We start from the raw sequence: 17,753 nt of genomic DNA, 5'->3' as shown, positions 1-17,753 counted from the left end.
AACCAAGTGACTTGCTGTTGCATAAACACACAAATCCCTGTATTGTCAGGAGACGCTCGTAGACAGTTTTGACTTACATTAGCTGTTTAGGTTTAATTACTAATAACTAGTATGTTTGTTAGCAGTAATTAGCCTGTGCCTATGTCATCTCTTGACATACACCTACGTTCTCTCTTTCTGCTGATTGGGAATGATTGAGATTTCTCTTGGCACAGCTACCAGAAGACTTATAACTTTGACAGGTTGCACACGTCACGTCTTCGTCATCAAGCTGAGTTGGAGGCTGCGCAGTAACACTCAGCCATCACCGGAAAAGTGCTTCTAATAGACTTCACTGGGCAACGGGAACGGGATCTGTTGGTCCATTTCTTTAACTCTCTATGAGCTCACCCGGTGACTGAAGGCAGAGAACATTCAGAAACCCGTGTCTCAGCATGGATAGTTTTTTTGGCAAACTTGTATGCTTGTGGAAGCACAGAGACACAATATAACACCCCGAATCCCAGAAAAAGTGATTTTTTTCATAAAATTCCATGTAACTTGTTTTATTTTCCATGGAAAGCAAGCTGAATGATTATCTATAACCTCCTTCTAATCTCTCAGCGGCCAAAACATGACTACTTGACCTGTAAAGCGCTGATGTAAGTTCCACTATTGTGGCTTTTGTAATTGACATGATTTAAAATGTCACAACCAATACAAATAGCCACAGGAATAAAGGAATACCTGGCACGTCTAGTTCTTAACATAGGTAGCCTAAAATGGCTACCCGAGGGGAGCAGATTAAATTCCCCAAAGAGTGGGTGATCATGGCAGTTTAAAATCTGGTCCGCCTTACCCTTAACCTGTTTATCATATACATGTTGCGGCTGAGGTCGCTGTGCCCCAACCACCTTAGACGCAGCTTTTACCAGCTTTGATAGCTTATGCTTGTTGGTCATTAAAAGGCCACTATACCACACAACAACGCAAAATGTCACGATTGATTCTGAGAACAAGAGAGAAGACTGAGACTTACTTAAGATAATTAATTTCAATCCTTAGTGGTATTTGTCCAGCAGATCAATTGGATGATTGAATGAATTTCATATGACTGCATAGAAAAAAGAAAGAAATCTAATTATGAGCCTGTGCCTTTGCCCACTTTTGTTTTATTACTTTTTTTTGCTTTTTTATGTTGAAGCACATTCAGCCTTTTGTATGAAATGTGCTATACAAATGAAGTTGACTTGTTTTTGGAGAAATGCAACTGATATTTTTGATACTTTGTATTTTTCTCTCTAATTTGAAATAGATGATTCCCCTGTACTTACATCCATCTCAAGGAAGATACATGTGGATTGACAGCATGGTACTGCATTGTGGCAGTGCTTCATTTGGCTAAGCATATGACATGATCACATGCTGGCTTTCCACCTCTGAGCATTGCCATAATTTGTTAACTTGTTTTTGTTTCCTTTGTAATAAAACTGTACAGTCAACTGTTCAGAGACAGAATACAGACATACATGTCTTGGCTGGTCGGTCCATGGATTTCAGCATCCTCTTAACATCCACTCATACTTCGCAGAGATGAGCATCAATCATCTAGTAAAACAGGGAAGAGATAAATGTAAATTTATTAGACTTCTCTGCTGTGTTTTTCCTGCACACCACCTGTAACTGCAATATTTAGAAATTCTGACTAATAAGCACATTTAGAACACTTTATTCAAATGTATATATGATACAGCAGCAATTATAGGAAACACTAAATACAAAAAAAAAAAATCCACAAGCCAGCAGCTCACAATAGTGAGAGTGCTAAAGTCTGCGTGTGTTTGTAACAGAGATATCATTTCTGGCTTTCTGTGTCTCATGATCAGAACCATGTGTACGCCACGTGGAGGGTTTGCTGTATTTGTTTAAGGCTTAGGGAGAAACATTTCAATATCTTTTGGGGGATGAGCTCACACTGAGTAACACCAGATAGACCACCATATCTCTGGTGGTTAAGAAAAACACCGGATGCTTCATGTACGTAGACACAAATAATTAGAAATTATGTCTGGAATGCTGTAAGAGTTCTATTCATTGCACACATTTATTGCATTTAAAGAAAACAAAAAAGGTAAAACAAAAACATCCACAAGGAATCTGATAAACGAATGGCATGGATTGTTTATTTAACATAAATAATACATGGAAATAATTTGTGTTGTTTGGTATTTGAAAAAAAAAAGTCATTCCATATTCAGATAGTTTTGAGGTTATGAAAGAAATCTTAATGATGTTCTCTCTGTTCAGGTACAAAATGGTATGAGGGCCTCATACACTGTATGTCTTGACAAAATATCACTCCAGACCCTTATTGACCTACCTGAACAGGTTTCTTGAGGGAGGGTTGCATTACTCAGGAAAGCAGGTGTTGGGTCTTGAATTCAATTGGCTTCTGCTCTTCCTTAGATGGGAGGAGGCAGGGAGCCAGAGCAGCAACACCTGGCAGTGTCTTTCTGTTAAAATCACTTGGCCGTGCTGCGCTGGATATTTTGGAGACTCCTGCTAGAGATCCAAAATCTGCAACTGCCAAAGTGAGAATGTGGAAATAGTCATGAGATACAAGGTGAGGGACTCTTGCAAAATGTTTTGCAGTTGAAAGTTGAGTGAGAGGTCGACTAAGATTCGTGTAAATGTTGGACTACAAAGGCCTTGAGTTTGTTGTTGCTGAGTTGAAGGAAGGTGTGTCTGATGGTAACAGCTTCAATGCAGTGAGCAGCAGAGAGCAACACACAGCAGCTTTTGTGTTCATGTTGATGCTTTTTAATGAAAGTTTTACATTAAGATTGCATGTAAGTGTCTCCTTTTGAGGTTTTATTATATCTAATTGTACTGTATTTTATTATGTTTTCTGTTAACTTGCTAATAATTGTCACAGTGTAGTATCACCAGTTTGTATCATATTAGGTTAATTTGTAGGTTCATAATTGTATTTTGAGGTTGTACCAGAATAGGTTTACGTGGTTTAATTTTCAAAAAACATTATATTTTTGTTGTACTTCACATTGCTGCAGCTCCTCTTTTCACCCTGTGTGTTGAGCTCTCTGTTTTAGCTACAGAGTGAGGCATCTCACTTCTGTTCCATCTTTGTTGGGAGTCGCACATGCAAAGTACCTAGGTAATGACAGCTAGCCATTAAGAAGCAGAGCATGAGGGCGTGCCACGCCAGCAGCTAGGCGAGCATTATGACGAACGTTATACGAGCATTTATATATTTAACGTTATACAAGCATTATGACGAACGTGCGTCACTTCGTAACGCACGTTCGTCACGAAAGTAAAGGATAGAGCTGTTTGGAGCAGTTTGTGAACAGTGTTTTCTTTTGGAGATGGTAAGTCCCTTTAGGGTAGACTTTGGCCTTTTTTTAACTTTGTAAACGTATAACGTGCACAAAAAAGATAAATAACACAAAAAAAGGAAAGGGGAAAGCCAAAAAGCATGATATGATTACTTTAACTTAACATTGGATTACAATATGACAATTGTCCAAAATAATTACCAACTTTTATCAAGAATTTTACTCACATATATGCATCACAAGCATCATACACATACAGTACGTACATGTACATACGTCTCCCTCTTCTCCAAGGAGGTGCAGCAAGTGGAGACATTAAAACTACTGTTTACCCCTGACAAATATGGAGGAGGAGGCCATCGTTCCCATGGAGACACTCATCTGTTTTGTGCTGAAAGTAATACAGTTGTTGGAGCAGGTCAGCTATGTTTAAATAAGTGAGCTGAGAGAGTTAATTAAGTAGAACTGACGCACTCACATGCATATTACGTTCATACACAAACACACACACACACACACTTACACACACATACTTGGTACACACAGCCACAGACACACACAAGAAAGATTTAGTCTTCCTGCCGAGTTGAATGAAAAAACCTCTAAGTTAAGCTGATCTCATTAGTTAAGCTTCACAGATCATCTGTCCTGGGTCTATATCTGTGTCCCTGTTTGCACTGTGTGTGTGTGTGTGTGTGTGTGTGTGTGTGTGTGTGTGTGTGTGTGTGTGTGGTGTGTGTGTGTGTGTGTGTGTGTGTGTGTCAATCAGTTCCATTCATCAGGGCATCAAATGCACAAGCAAAGCCTTGGCCAGGAGGTCAGACTTATTACTAAGAGAAAACATCTTTCAAATGTTCAAAGCGCAGTAATAACCCGAACAATTGAGTCAGCACTCAGGTTTTTTTCTTTTCTGTCTACTGTATCCAGCAGTGGGACCCCTGAGGTGAACATGAGATAAATTACATCACTGAAAGAGAGAGGCAGTTCTTATAGCTTATTTAAGATGTCACAGGTCTAAGGTTCCAGAGGATTGGACAATGCATCAATATCAATGTCATGATATTGATTTATTTAATTTTTTTAACAATTTATATCATAATAAAGCAAATGTACACAAAATCACGTATGGACTAATCAAACTGGCCACTGCAATGAACTGTTCCGCATTCACAATGTAATATCATATGATGGTCCCAGACTGTCTCTGGGTAACAGGCAGTGCTTCTGTGGTGTCGCAGCTACTGAGTGCAGAGTGGATCAATAGATCAGGTTATTTTGATCAGGAAGGTACTGGGTTTTGCAGCTTTCACTGGGGGATCTCTGCCCACACTGCAGGAGGTTATATTGACAGAGTTTAAAATCAAGTCAGAGGGGACCTCTGCTGGTTGGCCATTGGAAAACTTTGCTCTAATAAACAGTGGAAGATGTATTGTCAGCATGTTTGTGAGTGAGTCAGTAAGTAAGTCAACTATATTTATAAAGCACCTTCAAGGTGCTGTACATTGAACAAAAATGCACTGTATCCATGTCACATTCTAAGCAGGAGGTTTTTTTTGTAACATTCAAGAGGCCACTGACGATACTGAAAAACAGAAATGATTTTCCCAGCAGCAGTTCAGTTTTCTGTTGGATTTTTGTACCTGCTCATTGATTTTCCTATGATGTCTGGCAGCTGCACTCTGCTCATTATCGCAGTTTGAGTTAGAGTTTGGTCCAGATCCAGAGCCAATAATAGGGGGGAAGCCCCTAAGTTAAGTACTGCTCTGTCGTTGCAATTCATTAGTCTGAACGTCTAGATGTTTTACAAAGACCATAAAAGTGTCATTCTGAATGGGTTTTATTACAGCATATTCTCATATTTCATGGGTCATTTGCTGGAATGCAAATTAAACATAAAATAGCATTGGTGCTGCAGATTACCAAACAAACCTGCCTTCAGTGTTTCCTGCTTGGAGCAGCTGCGTATATAGTAACTTGGGTACATAGGATATGAGTTATATTCATTTAGGAGTGTTCTTAAAGCTCTCTGAGGGTAACGTGCGCTGAAGAGCAAAGGTCAAATGGAGTACATGTTGTAGGTCCCTGCAGTTTATTGTTTGCATACTTTTTTTCACTCCTTAGACGTCGTGATCTCCTACTTCAGGAATTACAAACATCTACATTTAAGCTGCTCTGACTCTCCTCATCACACTGACCAGCAACAGTGCAACAACAAAGAGCATATCGTTTTTGGACCACCAGCTTTTAAAGTTATGTCAAGTAGAATGAGAGTCAAAGCCATATAGAAGTGTAAATAGTGTCATGAAGAAATTTTGAAATGGTTCACAAATTATAAGTGTAACAGTTCAGAGAAAGTTTCTTTGCTAATTTCATTAATTACATTTTAAATTCATAGTGGTTGCAGATAAGGTCTGTCTATGTGCATTTCTTTGTTTGTCCTTTGATTTTTGTCATCATTATTCAATTAGTGGTATTAAGTTATTATTGAATTATGTTAAAAAATACAGTTTTTTGTTCTTTTTTTAATCAGAAATATTTCAAATGTAGTATTGGATTGTTTAATGAATTTTCAATCACATGATTTCCTTTGCGTATTTATATAAGATAAAAATGATTGTAAAAGAGGTGTGTTAATGTGATCTGATATATATATATATATATATATATATATATATATATATATATAATATGTGTAAAACCGTTATATTAACATCTCAGACAAAACTTTTTTATACAACTCATAATCTGTCTGTATCTATTCTTGTCTAACACATTATTGATAGTGTTGACAATAGCTTTTCTGTGTGTACCTCTCCAATTACATATTTATTTTATTGGTGTTTTGTAATTTCTTTAGTTTCATGTCAACTGATTTTTAAAATTTGATCCAAACGTTGGCCTCTGTTGTCCTCTGGTGGCCACACATGATCACTTTCACACATTTACTTACAAAGTAGAGTACACAGAGGAGTCATGTTATCCATACATTACGGAAGGATACATTCTGTAAAGGATATAACATTGTTTAACATTTCACTTTAAATCATATGTTTACATTGTAGCTTGTAATTTCAAATATTGTGAATTTTCTTAAAGTGCTTATCAATTCACCCATATTTTTCTCTTTATGAATATGAATGTCCTTCTGGTGTACATCAAAATGGACAAAGCAGTGTCATTGACAGTAAGACGAGCCTAGATTAGTTTCTTGGAAGTGTGTGTGGGGGGGGGACTGAAGACTTCTTAGGAAGTAAAATTGAACAGTTATTCATGTTCAGTTATTATTAATGTCACACATTAAATATGAGAACTTCAATGGGATCAGCTGCATTGTGCTGAAATCCCACAGAAATGCATTTAGAAAAGGCAGACCACAAAAACAGACAAAAGAAAGTCTTTTAAAGTCATGGTCAGCATCTTAACCCCTAAGGCATGAGGACACCACGACAACAGGAATTCTTAACTTCAATTCTTAACTTAATTATTAACTTCAAGATTAAAGATGTTATTAATTACCATGAAGTCTTTGTAATGAGTAGCACATATCTCAAAAGATTATTTTGCTTTTCCTTTGATTTGTATTCACCTCTCCTCTCTGTTTGCTCCAACATGAGTTTCTGTCATCATAGTTCTGTCTCTGGAGAGGGAACCATGTACACTGTGCTGCACAGTGACCACTGGGAGCTTGCTGCTCATTAAAGAATACAATCTTTTGCTTAATCTACTGTTGCACAAAGCAACTCCAAATAAAATCAGCAAGAGAGTGCTAGTTGCATTCTGAAACAGTTTTCAAATTATTGTAGCACATGACTGGCAAATGTCAAATAAGTAACTGCATTGTTTCCAACACACAGTTTTTCTTAAGAATTTTGAACAGTAAATTACGTAAAATGGAGGATCATCCTCCTGGTGGTCCAGGCTTTTAAGGCGCTGACAATGACCATGTAACTGGTTTGAGTCCAGATGGGGACCTTTGCTATGTGTCTTATGTGTCTTTTTTTATTTATGAATCCATCGTACAGCTCCCTGGTGTTTGAGCAGCAGACTGGAGGATTACCATGTGGTGGCGCTCTCTGCTGCCGAATCACTGCACAGTGTGTGTTGTAAGTGGCACAATGGAGACAACTGTGTGTTCATACAGTAGATAAAACAGAAGATAAAACTATGTTATTGTGCATGTACCGGTGGGAGGGGAACGTTAAAAATGCTTCTCAGTCTTCCATATGGAGAATCACACAGTTTGAGTTAACGTAGGTGGGTAAACATGATTTGAAATCTGGGTGCATAAACTCTCACGACAACACTGTGAAGAGGCATGTTGGGACAGGAGCCGGTGGTTTGAGGTATGCCTGTCGAGAGCCACTCCCTGTCCTCCTTTCTCACTGTTTGGTTTAGTTTTGTCTTCCCTGAGGCAACACATTTCTGTAGCCGTCCCTGCTACATGTTGGGGGATGTGCTGTGAGGCATCACTTGCCTAGACAGGACTCTCATGAACAGTAGCACATAAGCCATGATACCTCTTGTTTTTGTGTCCCTATTTACAATGGAGAATAGTATTTCTGTTGGACTGTATGTCCTCCCATTGTCCAGCTTAACACGTGAATGTGGGAGTGACTGAGACCTTTATTAACTTTTTTTAAGAAGTCTATGTATTTTTGACCTGTTTCTCAAGAAATAGCCTAGAAGGACTGAGGGCTTGTGTATGAGTGACACGGACAGGGTAGGGAATTTAGGGACCTAGAGATAGTAACACGTAGTTGGTTTTGGGCTTTTATAGGATTAAACCAGGCTTTTGTCACTCATTAAACAAAAAAAAAATGTGAACACTATTAATTCTTCTTATATTTAATTTAAAAAAATATGCAGGAATAATGGCACAAGTTCAAACAAAGTAAATAAGGAAAAAAATAACTGGCACACTCTCAGCAGATTTATAATAAATGGGTGAAAACTGTTGTCATGGAGTGTATTCACCAACAAATATAAACATACACCAAATAAAACACCTGCAAATATACATCTTGCAACAACAACAAAAATCCAAATGACATACAGAAGTATATTCCCTGTAAAGACAGCAATCTTCCATGAGCGGAGGCCGGATGGAGTGATTGTTCTAGACAAAGTTCTTGTCCGGCTGGCCGGCAGAGCGGGGCGCTGGGTACCGCGGAGACTTCCCTGAGCCTTTGCCGGAGCAGTTGCAGCAGAGAAAGCTTCCTCCAATAATGATGAGAGCGGCAGCTCCCCATCCGACAAACAGGGCACTCCCGAATTCATACCTGTGAATAATTCACACATCACATTGATACTTATGTGGACAAATTTACAAACTGATAATATTATAATCTGTCTGATTCTCAGCAGAAACATTCAAACGTCACAACATGTGATTTCAAGCCAGTATTGCCTAGTTTAATTGCATTAACATGAAAGAGTACAATTAAACGTTAAAGGAACAATTTGAAATTTTGAAAAATCTGCTTTTATTGTTGAGAGTTTGATAAAAAAATAGATACCACTCTCAAGTCTGTATGGTAAATATGAAATTACTGCCAGTGGACAATTATTAGACAGTTATTTTATTTTAGCATAAAGACTAGGAACATAGCTTTAGCCTTGTGTAAAGACCTTGGCGGACTTCATGGCGTCTCCGCTGGTTTCCTGCCATCACGGTAACTTCTCCAGGATGGCTGTTTTCCCCTGTTTTTAGTTGTTATATGCTAAATTAAGCTAACTGGCTGCAGGCTAGCTATGGCTTCATATTTACCATGTATTTTTCCAAAATATCTATGGATAAAGACTAACGTTAGTCAAGTACCGTACAATTCTGAGGTACTTTATTATGACTTTATTAATGTTTTGGTATACTTTATAGGCCTACTACTCAGCTACATTTCTGAGGCAAATTTTGCTTTTTATTCCACAAAGCCTACATTTATTTGACACATATAGTTACCAGATACTTTCCAGATTAAGATTTTACAAACAGAATTTATGATCCATTTTTAAAATATGATGCTGTGCTATAAAGGGGTTTTAATTTTGATTCTTTAAGTAAATTTGACTGATAATACGTTTATACTCGGTAGCAACAAAGGATTTTTACTTGTATAAAGCAAAAAACAAATTTTTACAGAGTGATACTGGTACTTTTAATTAAGTAGAAACAAAATATGAGTGTGTCTTTCTCCATTGAAAATATAAAACTATTCTTTAACATGTGTAATACTAAACGACAACTTGGGGAGGACTGGCAGCCAGCAAGTCCTCAAAGCCATACTGACTCCTGGCAGTAGAACAAAATTGATTGGCCCTGACACACCAACCTGATTGGCCGTCGGACACTCTGGCGAGGTCAGTGACTCGAGTCTGTTCAGTGTGTTCTGTGCCGTCGGCCGTCGGAGAGGCCGTCGGCCTTCATTTTGGCCAATTTGAAATGTTGAATTGGAGTTCGATCAGTCGGACTCAATGACCAATCTGATTGGTGGAAAGTTAACCTGGAAATGTCAAGCGGGATGAGCATCGACCGCCTCTCAAAATCAGACAAAAATCTATTAAACTGACTTTTGTCATTATGAAATTAAGACAGATTCAGCAACCGTATGGCCTATTTAGCGCTTAAAATGTTTTCATAAAATACGCGATTGTATTTCGAAGCCGCCATTATGGTTGGCTGGAGAAGTCAGACCCACATGATGCGTTTGTCATTTCTGGTTTTCATTTTTTGGGCAACAATACAGATTAGCGCAGACTGCTGCAGAAGTCGGTTTGGTGTGTTCCGAGGCCCTTTTTGGACCTCGATGAGCCAACGAGCGGCCGTTGGGTTGGTGTGTCAGGGCCTTAAGTGTTCGTCCTCTGTGTCATTAATCTGCCACAGTGATACCTGATAATTGGTGTGAATTCCAAACTAAAGAGAAAGAGGAGGAGGATCTCACTTTGAATTAGTCGGAGTGAATGGGTTGTAGAATTCCTGGGCTATTCTGTGACCATACCAAGACGTTCCCACCAGAGCAAGCACACCTGTAAAACCATGAGCAGATTTTGTTTTTTCAATTATAGTTGCAATACACAGGTTAAAATGTGCAGGGCTGGGCTGTATCATCTATGAGCCAAAGATTCACTACAAGCTAAATCATGTTGAAGAATTGTTGCGATATGGTGGTCAAAGCAAAACATACAGTAGTTTGATGCAACATCTCTAGGGAAAAACAATGTCCCTACAAGTCAGATGATGTTCAAGCAGTGTGTGTCCTTGCATGTGCGTGCGTGCGTGCTTGTGTGTGTGTGTGTGTGAAGTGAATGGACTCTGACCAGCGATAATGAAGATAACCCCTCCAGCAAGAGCCACTTTGTCCTTCTGCACTGGTTGTTCTGACATGCAGGTGGTGCACCTCATGCCCACCATGTCCAACATGATAGAAATAAAGCACATCAAGACGGCGCACAGCATCAGCCCTCGTGTGCCCTGTACAATCCCTGGAGACAAAGACATAGCACAGGATCGCTTGATTTCAACAGGTCTTATTCAATTTCAGGGCTTGGTAAAATTATTTATTAAATTAGCTTTGACCTTTGACCTTATAAAGTGAAGTAGAGTACCTCTAATTTCTATATATCTCAAATAAAAGCTTAAACAAATAAAAAATCTTAAATCTTAGCTTAAAAAATCTCTTTGTTGGATCTCAGTGGTCTTCTTGTTTACAGCAGACACTACACAGGCAACATGAGTCACATCCAGCTGAGGTGTGCTGGAAACATTCCTATCTGATGACACTGGTATCAGCCTTTTATGATCTATGATGATATAACTGGGGTCTTCAACGTTTTTAAGCCAAGAACCCCATAACTGAAAGAGTGATGGACCAGGCACCCCCTACTAAGCATGGGCCGCTATGAGATTCGGACGGTATGATAACAGTCAGAAAAAACATCAGTTTCACTGTATTATGTTATTGCAATTACAACTATGAATATATTAATTTTGAAATTAAATTTATTCCCCCCCCCCCCATTGAACACAATGTATTTGATTATCAAACACACTGCACACTGGCAGGGAGAGGGATTCCTAAACTGCACTTTTTTTCCTTTAAGACTTATATCTTAGCAAAGGTATGACAGAACATTTTTCAAACTCGGTGTACCTTGAAACCGGTAAGGCCCATGCCTACCCCCTACTACAAATATTGAAAAAAATAAGTTGCAAGAGGAAATGGGCCTACAATAACTTGTACAGAGGCCTAATGTCTAGATACATACCTTTTTTGCATAGAATACTAGTTGTTCTATGTATAGAATGCTATTTAAAATAGTCTACCAATTTTATAAATCATGTTTTAATGTTTAACATACATGTGACACAGTGAATCCTTAGGATTACCTGTGGATGGCCTTAGTGACTACAGTACCTATAAGATAGTAAGCCTATCATCAGTGGGGATTAATATTTGCTAATAATATGCTGGATTTATGTCAAGACTTTTTAATTTATGAAAAAACTTGGTCCCATGCATTGACTCTTGGACCCCCTTTTGAACATCCCTGATATAGAAATTAAAAATCCATTTACACAGATGCATTTGCAGTTGAGCTCAAACACTGTGCAAAATATGTATTTCAGTTCGAATCGATTTCAAAGAATAGGTTCTTTTTGATCAGCCAGGTGCTGGTATTTGACTGACGTGCCTCTGCACGCAAGGGAGCAATGAGGGTACTTTCTTAAACCTCTAGGGAGGTTTGAATGACCAAAGAGACTTACACATTCCTGTTTCACAGCACATCAGCCCATGAATCTTAAACTTCTAAGATTGATAAATCTCATAAATTCACAATTTTAATTTCATGAAGTCACCATTGGAGAAAAAAAGAAAGAATTTCACTTAATTGTTTTATAAATGTATTTGTTGTCCGGTGACACATTGTGTACCCAAGCCCATATTTTTAGCAGAAGAAGAAGTTGATTTAAGACACACTTTCAGCCTAATTGTTATCACTATGCTGTGTCTGACGTGGTATAATAGATAATATGATTTACGATGAGTTGTTGGTCTTTGCAAAGGAATCTTAGAAAAGATTTAAAGAAAACATGCTATGTAAACAACATCACCTGGTAGCTGGAGAAGTGAATCATACACTTTACACTGAACTTGACCAGTGCTCTGTGATGCACAGGTCTTCCACAGCCCTTCATACAACGCCTGAGCTGTGATGATGTTGTCTCCTGCATACGATGAAGCTTTCCATTCCACCATGACTGTGGATGCTATCAAGCCAACGAAGCCCAGGAAGGCCAGTGTGAAGCCGAGAAGCTGTATACCTGCGTTGGCCATCGTTTCACGTCAGAAACTAAAAATGGGTAATGATCAAAGTTGGGAAAGTTCCAAAAACCTTCACGATGTAGTTCCTGAAGGTTTGGGATGGTGGATCTGATGCATGCCAAACAGTGCTGTCTACCTGTGCATCCTCAGGGAACACCCCAGAGGAGAGGGAGGATCTCGGAATGCTAGCCCCCTCTGACTGACGTTAGGAAGAGCAGGACGACACCTAGTGGAGAACACAGTAAGACAACACAATTTTCACATTTTGTATTTACAATACAGCTGAGGTTGTGCCAGTTTCTGTACATCACAAGTGTGCTGTATTTTTAGAGCAAAATGTATGTGCTGTTATTATATAATCAACAACAACAACAATAACAATACAATATAACAATATTTTATCATCACCATATATCTAATATAATGTATGGTATAAGATGTATACACCCTTGACTTGAAATAATTAAAGACAAGTTTTATTTGGAAACATTGCTGTCACACCAGGCTTTTCATAAAAATAGTTGAAATGGCCCAGCTCTCCCCTTTATGCCTCCCTGGTCCTGTTTTATTGTACTGTTCTGTATGTGAATTTTTGAACAGATGTTCATTAATATCAAAAAGTTACCACTAAAGCTTTAAACAAATAAACCAAGCTGAATTAATATGGTTTTTAGTAGAGGTAGCAGTAGTTGTATTAGTAGTAGTAATAGGCCTATTTGTTATTTCAGAAAAACAAACAACATTTCCTCTTAGATTTGTCATTTGTAGGCAAATAGTGACTCATCTCTAACAGACTTGTGCTGAAACTAACTTGCAAAAAAAGCTTTTTATTCTACATGTTGCACCCTATGTCATAGCAACCAATAAAAGTCAACTATGTTCCGTGGTGTGAGCTCATTTGCTGAATTCAACAATTGTGAGCAAATGAAACCGTGGCTGTAACTGGCCGCTGACCAAAGGTTTTGTCTTGCCTAATTCAGACTTGTAGTTGTTTGCACTTTGTGTCAGCTGGCTTGTAGATCCACAGGGAGATTTGTTTCAATGCTGCGGGATCCCTGTATAACAGAGGTATGTTGGATTTTGTTTATTTAAATAGAAAAGTACTCTTTTTAATCTCTGTGTCAACATATGGCAACATCGACTTTGATTTCCTTTTAATTCATAGAAACCTTCTTCATGTTTTTGTCAGTGAAAAATGGACAAAGAATCTGGACTGATTCTGTTCCTGGTGCTGCTTCTCTGTCACAAAGGCAACACACAGTCACACAACTCTTGTCCATACACTTGCCAGTGTTTCACTTCAGTCCAAATACTGTGTGCTGATGAACGGATGGCATCTTTACCCATGAACACATCTAGACAGGTCAAGGACTTTATTGTAATTAATTCAGCCGTGGCGTACCTGTTCCCCCGCACTTTAGAGGGGAGCCCTCAACTGACCAAGCTTATCTTCCTAAATAATGCACTGCAAAGTGTTAACTCTCAGGCTTTTGAGCATCTGGTTGAGCTGCAGGAGTTGGAAATCAGTGGGAACCCCTGGCTGGACCATTTATATTTGGGGACTTTTTCAAAGCAGGAAAACTTAACTAAACTGCTGCTTAACTTCAACAGTTTTAAGACCGTGCTTCCTGGCATGTTTGACTCTCTCAAACATCTTGAGACACTGCAGATGAAGGGCAACATCATATCAGATCTGCCCCCATTTCTTCTGCTGAACCTCCACAATCTACGTGTCCTGGATTTGTCCCAAAATAAGCTTGAAGACGTAAAAAGAGAAACTTTTTCTGGTCCGACGAGACTGGAGATCCTGAAAATGAACAACAACCTCATCCGCAATCTTACATCTGACATGTTTCACAATATTTCTCAGCTTATAGAGCTTCACTTGGAGGGGAATAAGATATCAAAACTCCTTGACAATGTCTTCTTTGTGTTAACCGAACTGAAGGTGCTGAACCTCCGTGGAAACCTTCTCACAACCTTCAGCGACAAAGTGTTTGGATTTGAAGCCTCAAATTTGAAGGAGCTGAACCTAAAGGGCAACAGATTGACTGAGCTGTCCTCTCTAAGCAGTTTGACATCTCTTACTGACCTAATCTTGTGCTCTAACCAGCTCTCTGACCTTCCCGAGGACCTTTTAAGAAATGTCACAGCCTTGGAGAATGTGGACCTGTCTGAAAACCAGCTCACCCTGCTGCCCACAATGATCTTTAATGATCTATTCAGAATCAAGGCCATCCACCTACACAAGAACAACCTGAGCAAGGTGGACGCCAAACTGTTTGAGGACCAGGTGCTCATTCAGCAGCTCTACCTGTCTGACAACCAGTTGGAAACTCTCCCATTGGGCTTTTTAGACCCTTTTGTCCTCCAGCACACAGTCAGACTGCACGGGAACCCCTGGACATGTGACTGCCACATGTGGTACCTGCATGACTGGGTGTTGAGAAACAGCAGAGACGTAGAAATGGTTGACAGGATGCTCTGTGCAAGCCCCAGCTTTTTGAGAAGACGGCCAGTTGTCTCCATCGACAAGGACCAGCTGGTGTGTCAGGTTTCTAAAGATGACACGCCTGATCTCAGCAGCTGCAGCCTACAATTGTCAAATGACACTGTGATGCTCAATTGTAAAGTAGATAAATGCTCTCCATTTACCGTGAAGGTACGGTTTCAGGAGGATGACGGCAACGTTAAGGAGCATATTTTAAAAAATGAGCCTCAATGTTGCAATGAGACAATGATCGTGATCCCCGATCAGTAGTTTTTTACTCTTAATCAGACTTTGTTCTCTGTGCAAATACGTTCTCTACATTTGGTCTTTGTTCATACAAAGAGAGTGATATTATAGGTTCCGACTGTCAAAGTCAATACTGTAAACAAATCTCCAACTAGGCTGCTGATAACAAGCAAACATGCATGCTTCTGAATGATAAGAGGGGTGGATGAACCCTTTTTTTGTAAAGTTCAAAGTTCACCCCACTACTTTTTAAGATCACTGCTGAAAGGATCAGTGAGTAGCATGTTAATTATCTGTTTACATGTTGGATCTCCAGTAGATGCTGGCTCACTTGTTTCTGTACACTGGCATTGTCAAACTGAACAATTGTCAGGACAACAATTCAGAGTACTTAGAAATGGGTGAATATGTCCTTTTATGGGCATATCATGTTTTTTGCAGTTTGAAAGAAGTCATGCAGCAGCTGCCGGTGTAAAATGTCAACAAAATATATTATTTGCTTCTTCAAATGATTAGTTTAATTAAAACATTCCCAACACTTTAAAAAGGCAGGAAACCTAGTCTGTTTAGGATTTATTCCGATCTTTCACTTAAAGGGACAGTTCACCCCAAAAACAAAAATACATTATTTTCCTCTTAACTCTAATGCTACAGTAATGATCAGTCTAGATTGTTTTGGTGTGAGCTGTCCAGTGTTGGAGATATCGGCCAAAGAGATGTCTGCCTTCTCTCCAATATAATAGAACTAGATAGCACTCGGCTTGTGGTGCTCAAAACACCAAAAAATACATTTGAGAAACTCTTTCTAATACTCAATTACTAATTACTCAAAATCATTTGAAAATGTTATGTGAGTAAAAGTGTGGACGTATTATTAGCTAATGTACTTAAAAATAGAAGTAGAATAGCTCTTCTCCTTATTATATTATTATATATAATGCTATTGGATTATTATCACTGATGCATTCATGTGTATGCAACATTTTGATGCTGTAGTTGGTCAAAATGAAACTAGTAACTATTTAATATGTTGGATAGTTTAACCTATAGCAATCCATCATATGAGATAAATATTCCTGTTATTATAGTTGTCATACACGTTTTGTGTGCAGTATAATGTAAAATAACTCACTCAGTTAAGTTTTTTTTAACATTTATGTTGTATATAAGAAAGATTTTTTGTTATATACAATTTTGTGAGTTTCCATATACATACCTGTTTACAGTATATTATTCTTTTCCAAAGAAAAATCAATGGTGTATTAACACAGACAGTCAAAAGGTGGCACTACTGTTGTGAAAATAAATTAACGGTGACACAAGATATTTTCATAAACTCCACATTTACAAAATAAGAATTGGACAGTCATATTTACCAAAAGTGATGAGTGGCCAAGAGCCACAAGAAAACCTCAAAGTCAGAATAAAGGATTAGGCCCCACCACTGTGCCATACACAGATTATACTGATTATTCTTGTATGTCCTCAGTGCTGTGTAATTTTGGTTGGACTGCAGCATGTGGGACAGCAGATGAACTGAATGTCTTGTCTCAGGCTCCTCATCTAAAGATAGATAAGAAGTTTCAGATGAACAAAGTTTTAGCACGATGTTGATAGCCTCTACACTCATTGGAACACCCACACTGGTGTTTTAGGAAGAGGCAAATTTCACCTTTATCATTTTTGATGCAATCAGTTTGATAATCTCACTTAATCCTATAGCTGTGTCTGAGCAGAGGTCAAATCAACCAGAATGGCTGACACCTGCGTTGGTGTGGAGAACCTTTGATGCCAGTATTGTCAGTTGACTTGTCATCTTATCTCCCACAAAGCTCTCTTTAACAATCTTAAAACACGAAAGTAACACATTTGCCAACGTAAGACATACACACACGGGAAAAAAGAAGTAAATAAGCAATAATTGTCCTGGGAATTGTTAATCACAGGGAGCAACAGAGGAAGGGAACTCGCTAAGGACATCTAATGTAAAGTACAGGTATTAAACAAAAAACGTCTTTTTCACAGCACACATGGCATCTAAGGAAAAGCACACATGAATGTAACAACACAAATTAAGTGTCCCAATAAGAAAGCATACATCAACCAGGTCCCTGGAACTTGCACACGTATCTTTAATGCAATCATTATTTATGTTATTAATAACACCTGTGCTGTTCCTGTAATGACAGTTGCAGTTCTTCAACCTGTTTTGACTTGTGACTCTCCAAAATGAAGCAATACTGTATCTGCCTGTGACCACTCGTCACAGGTTGAATGTCTTTGAGTTGTGAACATTTCATCAAACAGTGAAAGTTCCCTACTCATATTATTTGATCTAAATGTTTTTAGAGGTTATTAGAGGCC

General features: G+C 38.6%; 2 protein-coding genes and 1 long non-coding RNA gene across 4 annotated transcripts; 1 reads left to right on the top strand and 2 right to left on the bottom strand.

Moving 5' to 3' along the window:
- Positions 1 to 451: 451 nt before the first annotated feature.
- LOC116699226 (uncharacterized) lies at positions 452 to 3,994 on the bottom strand. Its single transcript, XR_004334395.1, has 3 exons — positions 3,602 to 3,994; positions 2,360 to 2,562; positions 452 to 1,587 (listed from the first exon to the last, which is right to left on the bottom strand). It is a non-coding gene; the product is annotated as an uncharacterized LOC116699226 (long non-coding RNA).
- Positions 3,995 to 8,180: 4,186 nt separating this feature from the next.
- On the bottom strand, positions 8,181 to 12,787 carry cldn1 (claudin 1). Its single transcript, XM_032532276.1, has 4 exons — positions 12,442 to 12,787; positions 10,647 to 10,811; positions 10,271 to 10,355; positions 8,181 to 8,614 (listed from the first exon to the last, which is right to left on the bottom strand). The coding sequence occupies exons 1-4, from the start codon at positions 12,662 to 12,664 to the stop codon at positions 8,452 to 8,454; spliced, it is 636 nt and encodes a 211-aa protein (XP_032388167.1). The 5' UTR covers positions 12,665 to 12,787; the 3' UTR covers positions 8,181 to 8,451.
- A 692-nt stretch (positions 12,788 to 13,479) lies between these two features.
- On the top strand, positions 13,480 to 16,183 carry zgc:153913 (carboxypeptidase N subunit 2). Of its 2 annotated transcripts, none has more exons than XM_032532247.1 (2): positions 13,480 to 13,720; positions 13,818 to 16,183. In XM_032532247.1, exon 2 carries the CDS (start codon positions 13,848 to 13,850, stop codon positions 15,411 to 15,413), a length of 1,566 nt encoding a protein of 521 aa, XP_032388138.1. In that variant the 5' UTR covers positions 13,480 to 13,720; positions 13,818 to 13,847; the 3' UTR covers positions 15,414 to 16,183. The 2 variants fall into 2 exon arrangements, with proteins under 2 accessions (XP_032388138.1, XP_032388137.1); XM_032532246.1 differs by having other exon boundaries at positions 13,482 to 13,720; positions 13,842 to 16,183.
- Positions 16,184 to 17,753: the final 1,570 nt, after the last annotated feature.

The sequence above is a fragment of the Etheostoma spectabile genome, chromosome 12 (genome assembly GCF_008692095.1).
Source record: "Etheostoma spectabile isolate EspeVRDwgs_2016 chromosome 12, UIUC_Espe_1.0, whole genome shotgun sequence".
In the NCBI taxonomy this organism is placed as follows: domain Eukaryota; kingdom Metazoa; phylum Chordata; class Actinopteri; order Perciformes; family Percidae; genus Etheostoma; species Etheostoma spectabile.
Note: the sequence above shows the minus strand (reverse complement) of the source record. Positions and strands in the feature narration are given on the sequence as shown.